This window comes from Cygnus atratus, chromosome 21, assembly GCF_013377495.2.
Source record: "Cygnus atratus isolate AKBS03 ecotype Queensland, Australia chromosome 21, CAtr_DNAZoo_HiC_assembly, whole genome shotgun sequence".
Classification (NCBI taxonomy): domain Eukaryota; kingdom Metazoa; phylum Chordata; class Aves; order Anseriformes; family Anatidae; genus Cygnus; species Cygnus atratus.
In genome coordinates this window covers 6,309,438-6,324,458 of record NC_066382.1, presented here as the reverse complement: position 1 = coordinate 6,324,458, position 15,021 = coordinate 6,309,438, and the positions used below count along the sequence as shown (strand labels likewise).

The 15,021-nt window shown below is 57.6% G+C and overlaps 1 protein-coding gene across 4 annotated transcripts; it reads right to left on the bottom strand.

The window, feature by feature from the left end:
- Positions 1–234: 234 nt before the first annotated feature.
- On the bottom strand, positions 235–11,113 carry TMEM51 (transmembrane protein 51). 4 transcript variants are annotated; one of them, XM_035557625.2, is made up of 3 exons: positions 10,850–11,113; positions 2,703–3,154; positions 235–1,476 (listed from the first exon to the last, which is right to left on the bottom strand). In XM_035557625.2, exons 2-3 carry the CDS (start codon positions 3,041–3,043, stop codon positions 1,053–1,055), a joined length of 765 nt encoding a protein of 254 aa, XP_035413518.1. In that variant the 5' UTR covers positions 3,044–3,154; positions 10,850–11,113; the 3' UTR covers positions 235–1,052. The 4 variants fall into 4 exon arrangements, with proteins under 4 accessions (XP_035413518.1, XP_035413522.1, XP_035413519.1 ...); XM_035557629.1 differs by lacking the exon at positions 10,850–11,113 and adding an exon at positions 5,812–5,929; XM_035557626.1 differs by lacking the exon at positions 10,850–11,113 and adding an exon at positions 4,609–4,959.
- Positions 11,114–15,021: the final 3,908 nt, after the last annotated feature.

The window sequence follows — 15,021 nt, the reverse complement described above, 5'->3', positions numbered from 1 at the left end:
TTAGATCTCCATCCACCCCTTCACATTCAAACGAGGTGAGGGAATACGTGGCTGAGAATGCAGGATGCTCATGACTTTGTAGGCCATGGCATTGCTGCAAGCTCAGGAGGTAGCGTAGCTCCAGGATGACAGAGGAGCAGCATCCATCCTAAAACAGTTGCCTGATTTCATGCAGCTCTGGCTTACATTCTGTGGGAACAGCCATCTGTGCACAAATGCACACACACACACACACCATGTACAAAATATTTATTTAGAAAAGGTCTGCTTGCACAGCACGCTCTACAGTCGTTTTGCACCCAGAAAGTCTTGAACACCTCTTGGCAGAGGTACATTACTGCAGCTCCCAGCCCCCTGCATTTACCAACTGTCCCTTCAATTCCCAACACAACGCACAAAGAGAAAACCACCGAGGCAAGAAATACAGTCCTCTCCCACAGGAGCACGGGCACTGATGCCAGTAAGAAACTTCCTACGGGTAAAGCCTTACCTACAAGTCTGACAAGTTTAAGGGCTCATTTCATTCTGTTTTGCACCAGCAAGCACACAACTCTGCATGGGCTTGGGCTGGCCCCATGCCGCTATCCCAACCCCACCGGTGACTGGAGCAGAGAACAGCTACGGCACTGATCTGACACTTTTGCTTGCCTTACTCTGAAAGAAAAGACCAAAAAAAAAAAAAAAAAGAACATTTCCTTTTTCCTTTTGGAAAATTCTTGCTAAATAGCAGTTGGGTGGCTTCAAAACCTCTTGTTGAGGCAAGGCACAAAGGAGAAAAATACGTTAGGCTGTCCTTAATTTAAAACAACACAAAACACATATCCAGTCCTTCCGACCTTTGTGTCCCTCACAGCAGCAGACACATTGACATTTCCCTGTGGTATCTGACACAACACCATCCTGGGAAGAGATGGTCCTGTCCGTGCAATGCCGCAGTCTCCATCGACTGCTCCCTCAATATTTCAGCATCCAGGGAGTGCCAAATGCTCCCGCACCCTCTGCCCAAGCCTCTCCAAGTGTTTTCAACCCGCAGAATCACCAAATTCTCCTCTCTATGTAATCTGTTGGCTCTCCAGCGCTTTCTCCTGGATCTCCTCATACTTTGGCGGGGGTGTCAGTGGCTCGATCGTGATGGGGTGGGTGCTGCTCCCGTCGGCGAGGTTGAGACGGATGTCCTTGAGGTGCAGCTTCTCTGACTTGATCCTCCGCACCTTCAGGGGCTTCAGGCGCTTGCTCAGGCGTGAGCTGTGCCGACCAGGAGGCCGCTCTGTGCCGGGCTCCACGCTTGGCTCCGTGCTGACTGCTCCCTGGGGCTGTGCGCCCTCGTCAAGCCCAGTCAGTGACTCATAGGAGGGCAGTGAGACGCTGAGCCTGTGGCTCCTGTCCGGGTTATGGGGCTCAGAGTAGCCTGCATTCATCACCTCCTCATAGCTGGGGACGTAGTACCGGGAGGATGTGTCTTCATCCTCTTCTTGGCTGAAGGAGATAAGAAGAGAACATAAGCTGCACGTGGTTTCAGCTTCACGGCGGGTATGAGGCAGAGAGAGGAGATGAAACACAACCAAAAATAAAGGACAGAATATTTGCCCATCCACCTTATATATACCAGCTCATGACAGTTTGAACAGGCTGCAACCTCACCTATGTTCAGACTTGTTTCTATTTCACGTCTTTACTTGATTATCAATTTATTTGCCCACAAAATCTCTTCTTATCTCTCTCAGCAGTTCCCCAAGAAGTTCCCCAAGCAGAACACCAACTTCTCTCCTCACCTCACCACAAATTACTCAGAACACACTCAGAAGGGACCTCAGCACCCTGCCATGGCACTGGGATATATGTCTGGTTGGGCATATCACTTCAGTTTCTCTGCTGAGAGGTCCCCCCTAAGAAATATGTGCCCATGGGTACCTGCATGCAGTCTGCACAGCTATGCTCCGCGCTGCTTCTGCAATAGGCAGGTGCTTTTAACATCTGGTGGGGTGTCAGAGGTTTCTTAGAGGCTCTGAGCACACAAACTACCTCCCTCTGAAGCCACCCACAGCAGCTCTCACCTGCATCATTCCCCGGGCAGCAGCCACAAGAGGTGCTTTCTCCTGCTGCCTCCTCTCTCTTTTCCTCTCCACCACCCGCTGCCTTTTTCTGGACAGACTCAAGCCCGTGTTGTGGGGACAGAACACGGTCTGCAAGGTGCAGCAGGGATCCCCAGGCAGACAGGAGAGCCCTGCACACTTCCAGCAGGTCCACATTGGGTCCTCAGCTGCTGACTGCACCTCTGCAGCTGAACAACTCTGTGGCACCACCAGCCACGCTGACCAAGACAGCATGCCCTAGCCTTCCTGCTCCTCTTCCCCACCCCTCCGTAGCTCCTCGTCCACCTCGCAGCAGCCACCCGTCTCTCCTGCGTTAACCATTAACCGCATCTCCTTGCGCTACCCCAGGCCATACAGCGTGCGGACCAACAAAGCATGAGCTTACATACAAACACTGCCTCCTTTTACCCACAACACCGTAAATACAGCTGGGTTCATTTCGTCCTGAGCTATAAAACAAGCTTGTACCCTAAACCATGAGCCGTGCCCACCTTCATCTGAGCACACACTGCTGTTTGCTCACAACCTCCTGGAAGAGGAAAAAAAAAAAAGCCCTTGGTGTCATTTCTACCCTCCGTCCCACGCCCTTTTCCCCTTGCAAAGACTCACCTGTCCTCCTGTTGCGAGGGCTCTGCCGATGCCTGGTGCTGCACCCTGGTTATGTCTTCGCTCCGCCTCTTCTTGTCGCGGATGTTCAAGCAGATGGAGAGCAACAGCAGCAGCAACCCTGCCGCGACCAGCACGTACGCCACGGAAAACGTCTTGCTCTTCAAAATGCCCCCGCTGCCACGGTCGGGCTTGCTGCTGTTGCTGGAATGGGCGGTGGGCTTATCGGTGGGGCCGAAGCCGGGGACGAGGTTCCACACGGCCATAATGATGCCCAGGACAAGCATCCCCAGCCCTATAGCTGTCAGTGCGTAGTGCGACCCGTTGGCACGGGACTGGGCCATCGCGTCCTGCGCCCGCTGCCCGCGGCGGCCACCTCACAGCACCCGTGGCGGCGCCGGGCGGCCAGGCCAGCTACCATGCGTGCGGTGCCCTCCCGGAGCAGGCAGTGAGACCTGGGGAGAGAAGGAAAGCAGTGGTTACTCAGCTTGCCATGGGACATGATGCAGCTAGCAAGCAAGATAACGTCATTTTTGGACTGCTGATGCTGGCAATCTAATTACACCGCGCCTTGTGGAGAGCGCATAACACAGCCGTTGGCAGCGGGGTCCTTGCTGCCCATTCCCAAGGGGATCTGCAGAGCAGCATCGACCCCAGATGCGGGCTGCTTCCCTCCACGCCACGGCTCAGGTGCACTGTCCTAAAAATCAACTAGTGCCACTGGCTCTTCTTCTTCCCACCCAGCTTTTTTCCCACCTACGCTGCCACCGGCCCCGTGACATTTCACCCAGGTGCGAGTCCTCTGCTGAGCAGCCTCACCGCCTGCATCACGTTCCCACCCCGAGGGTTCCTCTCCAGCCCTATCAAACCCCAGCAGCACGAAGGAAGCCACAAGATGCAACATGTTCCTAAATCTCTAACTTCCTGAAGAACAGGGGAGCCTACCCACCAGGTATGTTCAACCACAGTCTGACCCTTTGCTACCTTCTTAGCCATATTACACACCCACCTTAGGAAAGAACAGAATTAGTAACATTTGCTGGGAACTTAGATTAAACATCCTTTTGAGAGCAACAACCGACCTCTTCACAGCAGCTGCTCCTCCAAAAAAAAACCTTTGTGGCTCGGAGCATTGCTCCTCGCTGCATGGAGAGAGCCTTACCCAAACTGCTGCTGCCAGTATGAACTAACCTGAAACCACTCGGAAAAAAATAAAAAAAATCCCAGGCTCTATTACTTCTCCTTTTTTTTCCCTTGTGAAAGATCGAGAGCGGCTGATTGTGGAGCTGGCTGCCTGCCCTTCGAACCCTCCCTGCACAAGGAAGAGAAAGCAAAAGCAGTGCTCTCCCAGCCAAGGCGACCGTGCAGCTTTTCCTGGCTGCTGCCTGCACAGGCTGAGTCGAAAGCACAGCCTCAGAAAAGCCCACGGCAAAGCCACTGCTCCCTTCTGGGCAGCGTTAACCTGCCCTGGAATAACGCCTGTCGAGTCCCCTGGGTGTATCCAGACGAAGGCACCAGGCTGCAGTTGTGACCCAGCCAACCAAACTCCTGCTACCCGGCCTGGATTGAATTTCTGCATTTTCTCAGCTGCAAACACTGGATGCGCCTGCTTTCCTAAAATAAGCACGCATGACTGCATCTTCTGGCAGCCTGCCTCCTGGACCTCAGCAAGGAGGGATGGCAGCTAGGAGCGTAAACCTGTTACTGAAAACTGCATGCGGGCAGCAAAGCCCCCCCCCCCGATTTCCACACCAATCTTGCAGCTGGTGTGGAACAACATCCTGCTTGTGCCAAAAACCGCATGCAAGGGCACAAACAAGCCTGCTGGTTTTCCTTTCCTCCCCAGCCTTGGGTTTGCAAAGCTTGCTTGTGCTAGAAGCCATCCCTCGGACAGGATGCTGCTGCTCACTTTTCCCATGTACAGCCTCGCCCCTCGTCACGGCAGTCCAGGTCAATGGTCCCAGCTTGTTCAGCCCGAGAGCACGCCTCGGTCGCTGGGTCACGGGACAGAGTCGAGCAGCATTCCCAGAAAACAGACCGACTCCAGCCACTTGCAGGAAAAGGCAGGCACGCAAGCCAGACACGGAAACAGGGAGGGCACAGAGCGAACTTTCCCACCTCACCCCACTTATCTCGAATGCTTTGGAGGCTCCCAAAGAGATCCCACAGCTGATTTCAGCCCCGCACCAGGGCTGTCGGCTTCTGTGCCCCACGTGCCCCCAACCTCCCCCCAAGCATCATTCCCGTCCTAAAAAGTAGTGCTGCAAACATCCTCTACAAAATCCTGACTCATGAGAGCAATTAAAACAAGGAAGTCGATGCTAACAGAGCTGCTTTTTTTTTTTTTTTTTCCACCAGCCACAGCCGCTCCCAGGAGCAGCCTCTGACCTCCTACACAAAGCTGTGGGTTGGCGCCTGCCTTCCCGCAGGTGCCCCGCTCTGCCTGCCCTTCCTCGGGGCTTTTCTCAGCCAAGGGGCTCTCCCAGGGGAGCCCAGCACACCGTGGTGGTCCCGACTTTCAGTTCTCCACAAAGGAGCAGTCAGCGCACGCAATGGCTTCACCCACCCCAAGCTCCCTTCCTTCCCACGTCCCGGTCCTTCCTGACAGCCCTAGCTAGAAATCCAGCCAGGGCTGCTTGTCTGAAGACAAGCCTGCAAATGTTTCCCATGGTTATGAACTGACAGCACAAACGTGATCTCAAAAACCCACAGCTTTAACTCTGCAGCAGGTATCCAGAGCCACGTGGGATGAAAGTTTCATCTTCAGAAGCTCAGGATGGACAAACATCGCCGGTGCTGGCGGAGGGGCCAGCACCTGCTGTCACAGGGGCCCTTGGCTGTCCCCAGTCCACCTGCAAGCCCAAGCTGCTCTCCCGGTGGGACTGCTGCCAGCGTGCTGCCGGTGCCGGGACGGCAGCCCCGCACCTCTCCGCACCACCACGGGCAGCACCCATGCTGCAGGCGTGCTGTGAACCCACTGACCTCCACAGGCTTGGAAAATCTTGCAACAGGCAAATTGCATCAGATTTCCTAAACCTTCACGCACCCTCCGCTGCATCCGGCCCCATTTCCAGCACACCGGTGCCCCGAGGCGCTGGCAGATGCTGCTCACCCCCTTCAACCAGGCTGCACGTGGCTCCAGCCCTCCACGCTCCCAGGGTTTGCTGCAGCCCTCCAAGGCTCGTCGAGTCGGAAAGCTCCTTCCCCCAGTCCTCCAACCCTTCCTCCCCAGTGCTGCTGGGGCTCATTCAGCACATTTCTCAACTCCCTCCGTCACTGAAGGCAAAAATGGGACAGCTGCCATCAGTCCAGCAAAGCCTCTTCCAGGAGTTTTTTTCCAGCATGCCACTCAGATGCAGGGCGGAGCAGGACTGGCAGTCCTGGGACTGCTCTCCCATCACACGGCAGCAAGGAAGGGCAGAGGATCCCGACCGCTGCCAGCACCACCAGAGCTGCCATTTCCTTACTGCTCACTCGCTTCCAAAGCCACGCTGACAGACTGGAGCATTTTCTTCAGAAAAAGACATGCAAACGCACACTGCATCAGCTACACTGACTTCACCATCCCCTCTGGTCTGATCTTTATCAGCACCCTGCTTCTGATTTTGGGTCTTCCCTTCTTAGCTGGATGCTTTGGTTCTTAATATATCGTTAGATACACATACGCCTATACAAAAAAGCTCCCATCTCCACGCTAGCTGGCCAGGCATTTTGCAGACAGACATCGGCCAGCTGAGATCTCACTCACAAACTGCTCCTGGGGTTTTAGGACAGAGAACGCACATGGCACACAGGCCAGCACAGCCGACGTGCTGCTCTGCTAGCATCTGCCCGTGCCAGTAACTCAGCGCAGACCTCAGCTCTCGCATCCTGCCAACACACAGCACCGCTCCTCAGCACAGACCTCGGCCGTTTATTTGTCGTGAGTGGCAGAGAAGGAAAGAAACAGCCCACTCACTAGTGGTTTTTATTTAGGGGAATACGAGGTTTCAGAAACGACCACTTTTTCTGCCTCTAACTCTCCATGTACGTGCCCAGCACCGCTGGCCTCCCTCTAGCACGTTGCCCCTCTCCAAGCTCCTCCATCATCGCAGCGCTGAAAAGTTGTATGCAGATCCCTCGCCTGCAGAGAGGGCAAATTAGATTAAACCACAAGGTTTTATGTCTAAGCCGCTCTCTCCATCGAATTATCCCTCCTTCTGGCTTACCAGGGTGCACTGCCATTGCTTGCGTAGCCATAACCCTGGTGCCATGACACCAACGGCTGGAGAAGGCTGCTGCAGCCTCTAGAAGAGCAGAGGAGGCCTCAAGGGGAAGGAAAGCAGAGAGCACGGAGACAGGTACTGCACCTGGAGGCTCCAGGGAAGCAGAAAACTGACCACAAGTCTCTCTGTGGCCGGCATCGTCTCTCCAAGGACGTCCAGAGGAAGACGAGGCAGAGCAGGACACCTGTGATGCGGTGCTCCCAGGGCTGGCAGCAAGAGGAGGGGGAACCCCCGACCCCCGTGGTACCATCAGGCCAGCAAACCCGACAGCTTGCTCTCCCACGCTATCCCTGCTTTGCCTGCTGACTCCACTCCATTCTTGTGCCAAGCCGTGTGTAACCGGTCCTTACTCACCGTCTTGAGGGCACTTCATGCAGCTCCGCTCCCTCCCCGCTCGCCCAGCTTGCTGGCACCGAGGTGACGCACCCCGTGCTGCCCACCTTGCCCCTCCAGGAAAGGGATCCAGCTATCACCCGCAACCCCTGCCTGCGTCTCCCTGCCACCACGCTGGCGGCACAGGGGCTTCCCTGCCGCCCCAGCTACCTTTGTCCCCATCCCACGCACACCTGCGGTCTTTGTGCTCGCCACTGTCAATGATTTACACCTGGATCTCCGAATCATTAAACCGGCACGGCGCAGCTGCCGCTCGGCCTCCCTGCTCTGACTTCCCTTAACAAACCTTCAGCAAAAAACAACCACCACGCATCGGCACGTCTTTACAGCAAAGATCGAGCCAGGAGGCACCTGATCCTTCTCCGTGCTACGTCCGTGCCCCAGCGCTCCCGGTGAAACACCAGCCCAGCGGGGAGACTCGCGAGGAGGCACGGACACCTCGCTGCTCGTGGGTGTGCAGTGAGCACCCACGCTCCTCCCAGCCCTGCGAGACCTTTGTGTTCCTTGCCTCCCATGACAATGCTTTCCTGCCCAGGCTCCAGGAGCAACACCTCTGTCGTCAGATCACGAGTGATGAGCTGGCAGCTCGGGGAACAGGTCAAACCCCCCACGCTGTCACGTAGCGAGCTCGAGCAGTCTGAGCTCCAGGGCTCTTTTGCTCCACACCTGCCGGGTGAGGTCGGCGCGGGATGCACAGCACGGCCCCTTTGGGGGACAGCCCAGCTCATGCCACACAAGACGATTTTCACCTCAGATGAAAAGGAGGTCATTTAGAGCCTGGCATGACACCTGTGGGGCTGCTCCGTCAGCAGGCACGGCAGAGGTGCCGGGGACACAGCCTCACCTTCAGCCTCTGCCAAAGAGGAGCTCCCATCCTGCTGGCAGAGCCCCACAGCCCCGGTGTCTCCAAGTCGTTACTGCAATGCTGAAGCACTGAGGCTCAAGTCAGATTTGGAGAAATAAATCTATTATGAAAAACCCCTTAGAACACCAAGCCCACTGTAGGTTAGCTTCCATCTGCTCAGTGCAGCCACGGTTCTCCCTCTTCCCCAGCTGGTCCTAGGGCTGGTGGGTCCGCAGCCACCTCTGCCAGCTTTCTTTCCAAGTTGCGGCACCAAGGTCCTCCCAACAGCCAAGGCAGAGCTGGAAATCCCACGGATTTTGCCCAAGCTTTGTGTTGGTGAGCCCTGAGACTCTCGGAGCTGGGGGTAATTCCTTGAGCTCCTCCTTGCATTGCCCCTAGCCCCAGGGAACAGGCAGCCTGGCAGCTCCTCCGGACTGCAGCCTCCCTTCATCTGTGTGTCTGCACACAGCCACCCTTCTCATTACCGATTGCTCCTACTAATTTGAGATCCACGAGCTTGGTCACTAATTTGTGACCCATGAGCTTGGTCACTAATTTGTGTCCCACAAGCTTGGCCTCCACAAAACCCACCTGCAGCGGCAGCACCCTCATGCAGAGCCCTGCATACAGGAGGATTCAAGCCCCAGGCAACACCAAACTCCTTGAAAAGTCACAAAACCAACTGCCTGCGATGCCGAGCCCATGCTGCACAACAGCAACGCCCTCAGAAGAACACCTCCTTGCACAGCGGGTCGGTTTTGGCCCTGATTATCCCCACCCAAATTATCCCTGGTCCACCATCAGGAATATTTCTGTCCAGATCCCCTGTCCCAGCCGGGTAAGCAGGGAGAGAAATAAGCAGAGGTCACCCAGCTGAGCTGGGAGGAGCTGTTGATTTGGCCAACTCCTGTTGGTTTTGGCTAACCTCCAGCCGGTTTTATAGCATCTCACCCAGGAAACGTAAGAACACGGAGGGACAGCGGTGTTCAGACTACTCGGGCATGCCCCCATTTTGCTGCTTGTGCTCCCTGCCAGGAGTGCCCAGCGTTGTGCGCTGGCTGATTGCTCTTTGCATTTCTTCCAGGCACTTCAAGAGTTGTTTTACATCCACTCCTTTCCTTAATGCACCCTTCTGCAGCCCACCCGGCAAGCCGCGCTCCCCCCGAGGAGAGCTCCAAGCCCCAGCGCCGCCACAAGCCAGGGAAAAGTGGGTGAGGAGCTAAACACTGCTGGAGAGAGGAGCTGGAGGAAAACCAGCCACAATCTGACTACAAATTACCATCGAGCCACTTGCAGAGCAAGTCAAGTTCCAGACACTTCCCATACATGGAGGCTGGGATAATTATTTCAAGACTTGGCCTTCGGCAGTAAATCACTGGGGTTTTGGTTCTGGGCTCCCTGGCTCAGTTAAATCCACCTGTGCTTGCTGCAGAAAGGCTTGGGACAAACAAACCAGCCTGGGAAACTCCCCGTGCTTCGGCTCGCTATTTTCCCTGGTTTATTTCCGATCGTACTTTGCACCTTTGTTTTTTTGAAATTTCCCAATTCTGATATTTCTTGCCACTGAGAAAGGAATTAAAAGCCTTCCTGTGGATTCCGGTGACCTGCCTCATCTCAATAAACTCTCCTCTTGAGCCTGGCAGAGCTTTCAGGCACTACCCCCCCTGCCCTTGAGATATCCTGCCCGGCCCAAGCCAACTCCTCCACCTCCTTCAACATCGCCACTGTGGCCAGCAGAAGCCACCCCCGCTGTTACCAGCCCCTCTCCCGTGCTGGCAGTGCATCAGGGCTGTGAGTCCCTGCCAGGGATTCTGCACCATCCCTCGGCATCACTGGTGCCCCTATAATGTCATCAACGTTCTTTATCTCCCTGGGCCCCGACAGCACCACGAAACTTTGAAAGCAGCCTTCTCCTAGGGGTGAGTTGCACAAATAACACCCGCTGCGATTTACAGGAACAGCCAGCTCCCACCGCACCCCACTCCCACCCCGGCATTGCATTTTCTTGTGTTGTTTCTCTCCCCACACCTCACATCCCCGCCGAGGGGCAGCTCCGGAGCCGCATGCTGTGCTGGGAGCTGCCCTCGCCGGGCTCACTCTGGGAGCACTGCCAAACCCAGCGCTCCTCGGGGGAAGCAGCCAAGCACGGTTTTGCAGTCAGAGCCGGGAGGAGGGAGGGTGGCAGCGCCTGGCTTGGAGAAGGGGCAAGCTGGGGGGGTGTTGGCCAGACCCCTCCTGGGACTGCAGCACGAAGCGGGGGCACCATCGGGGAGCTGGGGGCTGCAGGACAGGAACTGGCGGCTGCTGAGGCAGCAGCGAGGAAGGGGCTGCAGGAAGGAGGAAGCGAGCAGAAGAAACAAAAGAGGCATGCGGGGAGCCCACATGAGATGACCGGAAAGGACGGACATGGCGATTTTTGGGGCTGAGCAAAACAGCGCGGCGCAGCACAGAGCACCGGTGTTCGGCGAGCAGGGGACGGGGGTTTTGAGACAGGTGAAAGTTTGCCAGGGATTCCTGCTGCTGCGCACCGGCCGCAAAATTCACCTGGGGTTTTCAACCACTTCGGCTGAGCCCCGAAAGCCGATCGATTCCTCCTAAAAACGAGATCAGGAAGCACTTGCGGTGCTTTTGGGGAGGCAGGCACCTACCTGGGCTGCTGGTGGAGGCTTCCAGCTGGCGCAGGGCAGGGCCCCATCCAGCCCTCGCCTCCCCGAGCTCCCCGCAGAGGTCGGCTCCAGCCGGGCTGGGAGACCCCCGTGCCGTGGAGCCGAGCTCCGCCGAGCATCCCCTGCCGTCAGCTGTCCCGGAGGAGGCACGGCTGGCCGCCCAGCCCTCCCTCCCCAGGCACTTCCCTTCCCTTGGCTTTCCACCCCCGTGTAATTACGCACAGTTCAAATCAAAGGCATCGCATCCACTTCCGAGTGGTTGCGGCGGCAAAGGGCTGGGCTCGCTGGCCCCACACCCACTCACTCCTTGCCTCCATGGTGGGGGGGGGGGGTGGTTCCCTTTCTGCCAGGACACCCAAGCCTCAGCGTCCTCCCTCCATGCCTCCAGCCCCCCAAGCGCTCCCCATCTTTCCAGAAAATTGCTCAGAATTGGCTCAGAAAATCGAGCACCGCTCGGTGCCCATCGCCCTCGCGCCCGACCTGCCCGGCAGCTCTGCCCGCAACGCTGGGTGTAACGCGGGGCCTGGGACGGCTCGGTTTTAAGTCAATAGGGGCAGGCACGCACTGTGACTGTACGTGACACACAGAAACACGCCAAGCCAGACCAGGAGGACAAAAGCACACCAGGAAAGCTGCCAGCCCCCGAGGAACACCCAGCACTGGACCTGTGGGGGGTCCGGATGCGACCCTCCCCTTCCCACCCAAGGATTCGGCACAACCCACGCTTGGGAGATGGCCGCAGGTTTGCTGGAGCTTTCTCAAGCTCCAAGACAATCATTTTTGGAAGAATTGTGGTGATACAAACAATGGAAACCCCACTGGCCAGTGCTCAGTTCCCAGGACTGATGTCCTCCAGCAAAGGGCTCGCGAGACATGGTTCCACCGCCACGTTTCGCCCTGCAGGACTCAGCCCCAAAAGCACCGGCGGGGTTGGCACGGGGCTTGGCCTTGCACCATCCCCTCAAGCCCCCCAGAGGGCCAGCCTTTCCCCTTCCCTTCCCTTAGGACGGCCGCCCCGAGCTGCCTGGGGTGACGAGGTGCCCACGGCCACCACTGGGCCATCCCCAACCCCCCTGTCCCTCTGCCCTCTCCCCCTGCTTTGAGGACACTTCCCCGTGGGGGGCTTCACCTTCCTGGCCCACACCAGAGCTCCCCCGGGACCCAAAGGTCTCAGCCTGGCACGGGCTTAGCTGGGGTTCATCCAACCACTGTCCCCCAACCCCACCACCATCCTTGTGGCACCCGGGACAGGCATGACCGAAACCCGTCTCGCTCCCAACACACCACCAAGCACCCCACTTCCATTTGGGACGCCCCTCAGGCGCCCCCCCCCCCCCCCCCCCACAAGTGACAGAGCAGCTCTTTGTGCCCACCCACCGTGGCTTTCCCCATCCCTGAGCCACAAAGTCCTCACAAACGCGGGAGCTGCCACAATTCACCACCACACATGCACCAGCCCTGCTGCGTGATCTGGGGGAGCTGTGGAAACCCCCTCGCCCCGTCCCCATTTCCCCGTACCCCCCCGCCAGCCACGTGCAGGGGATTTTCCACTGACTCACCCACCCCGCTCCTCCTCAGGGCACACGCCAGCGCTGCCCTTCCCCGTGCCTGATAGCGTCTCGCCCTAATCAGGGCCGCTGAACCGTGCTACGATGACACGCAACGACATGGGCAGGTGTATTTTTTTTTCCCCCCTTTGTACTGCTCATTTTGCATTTTAGGGCTTGGCCACCCAGCGAGGCAAATTCCCACCTCTCCGAGCATCCCCAGCCGCACCAACCTACTGTCTCAGAGCAACTCCAGCCGCTCGAGCAGGGAGTTGTCTTCTCCGCAGGGAAACTGCGAGAACGTGAAGAAAAAAATGAACTTTACCCGTTGGCGCTGCTGCCACTGATCCTGCGCAGGGAGCGGTGCTGCCACGGCACGGGGTCACCGAGCACCGCTCCATCGCCACGTCGGCCCCCGAGCACCGCCGGCTGCTGGGTTAAATCCTGCCATCCTGCCGTGGGTCCCCGGGGAGCGCAACCGGAGATGGCAGAGTCCTAAATGGGCTCCTTGTGCTCTTGCTCGCCCTCTCCGCAAAGCTGAACAGGGGCCAGAAACGGACTTTTTCGTGGCAGCAGGACAAGGGCGTCGTTACAGGGGGATTTAAAGTGCAGGCTCCTGCAAAGCTGGTTCCCACCCCCTGAAATACCAGCACTGGATTCCCCTGCCTCTTTCTGCTTAGGGGATGCTGCTTTGCACCCCTGCAAAGCCCAGGACAGAGCCTGGCAGCATCACGGGGTGCAGGAAACCTTTCCATTAGGATCCAGCCGTGGAGCTCCGCCAGAGCCGCCTGTGGTGGCCCCTGCCATGCCCACAGTTGGGGGGCTCTGCTCCGAGCCCAACCGCGATCCCGGTTACCCCAAGAGCAGCTCCTGGGCCTGAGGGCAATGCTCGGCTTCCTCCCTCCAGCTCTCCAGTCCTAAAAATCCCTCTGCAGCCCCTTCCATTAACGGGACCGTTGCCCCCCTTGAAGAAGAGAGGGCCGCCGGCTGCTTCCAGCTGGGCAGGTGAATCCTGGCACATGCCCTACAGAGCTCCCAGCACCAAGCACTGGTCCATACTGGTATTCCCCTTCTCTATGCCTTGCCTTCTGTGCCCCGATGTCAGGAGCACCTGCTAAGGCCACGCTTTGTTTCTACAACGCTGTTGCTGTTGGCAGCTCTGCACGCAGCAGGGCTTGCTGAAAGCCTGAGTTTGCAGTCACCAAAATGGGTAAAGTCCTCTGAATTTGGAGCAGCTGAAGGGCCAGGGAGCGCATAGACAGGACGGGGGGGGGAGAGCCGAGGCTGCAGGCTGGGCTCCTGCTTTGCGTGTTCAAAAGGAAGGAAAACCAGCAGCCCTGAGCTGGGAAAACGAGACATTTCCACACCCTCCTGCTGCTGCAGGAATGATGGGAGAGCGCAGGTGCTGAACCTGGGCATCTGCAGGTTGCATCGTCCTGGGGAGCAGAGGAACCGGCTCCGCTCCCCCCGTCCCCCCAGCACTTTGGTGCCCAGGGGATCCCTGGGGCTGCTGCTGGATCCTGGGGACACGCTGCAGGTCCGACCGGTCCACCCACCGCGTGAGGTCACCTTCTGCTTCAAGCACGCACAAGCCTGGAAGGTGGAAAAGAAAATAAAGGCACCGACCTGCCGCCGATCCCAGTCCCTCTCCGCAGGGAGAAGCCTTCCCTTGCTGCTGCTGCCACGCACTGCAGGGGGGGCGAATAACTTTATTTTTCTCTGGGCTTGTGAGTCCTGGCTGGGGAAGGGAGTTGCTTTATGAGAGCCTCGGAAAGATGACACCCAGAGCACAGCGAGGCTGGGAGAGAAGCGCTGCGGTGCTAAAAGCAGAGCAGAAGTTTACAAATTCAGACATGTTCCTGCATCAGAGAGCCTAAATAAACCCCAGCAGCCTCAGAGGCAGCACCTGGGGAGTTGCCACCAGCAGTGTCCCCATCACCCACAGCCCGTGACCATCCCAAAAACTGCCTCTGCTCCTTGCTGCTTGCAGCAGCTTGTGCCCCTCAGCACACAGGACGAGGCACGGGGAGGTGTGGAGCTGCAGGGAACCGGGGCTAGGGCAGGAAACCTGCCCAGCTCTCACCTCCGCGTCCTGGCTGGAAACTCTCTGACCTGCTTCTTATCTACAGCTCTGCACAGAGCTGGGCAAACACAGCCTGGGTTCACGGCACCAGGCAGAAACGGCACCAGCATTGCTGGCTCACACACCCCTATAAAGCAGCGGTGCCTGGCGACGTCCTGCGTCCTCAGGGGATTTCTGATTTTCGGCCTTTTCAAGCCCCGGGGTGTAGGGCAGCGAGGGGCCACGGCCGGATTTTGGTGGGGATTTGGTGCATGGCTCCCACGACGCAGGGACGCAGCGGCAGGGCACTGGGCTGCAGCTCGGGGCTGCTCACACGATGGCAGCATCGCAGCAGGAACGCGGTGAGGATGCAGCAAAATGCAGCAGTGAAAGAAAACCTCCCGCAGCCCTCAGTGCCCGTCCTCCCCAAAGCAGGGAAAACGCAGGTTTGGGTTTTTCCAGCACAGCCTTACCCTTTAGGTCACATTTTCCAAGTCAGCTTCCTGGTCTGACAAGCCCCCCAAAATCCCCAGACCCCCAAAATC

Bases quoted from the DNA above. Each gene is read 5' to 3' on its own strand.
- TMEM51 (XM_035557625.2), bottom strand. From the start codon at position 3,043: ATGGCCCAGTCCCGTGCCAACGGGTCGCACTACGCACTGACAGCTATA. The intron at 1,477-2,702 runs GTGAGTCTTTGC...TATCTCCTTCAG, and splicing joins CCCTCGCAACAGGAGGACAG to CCAAGAAGAGGATGAAGACA.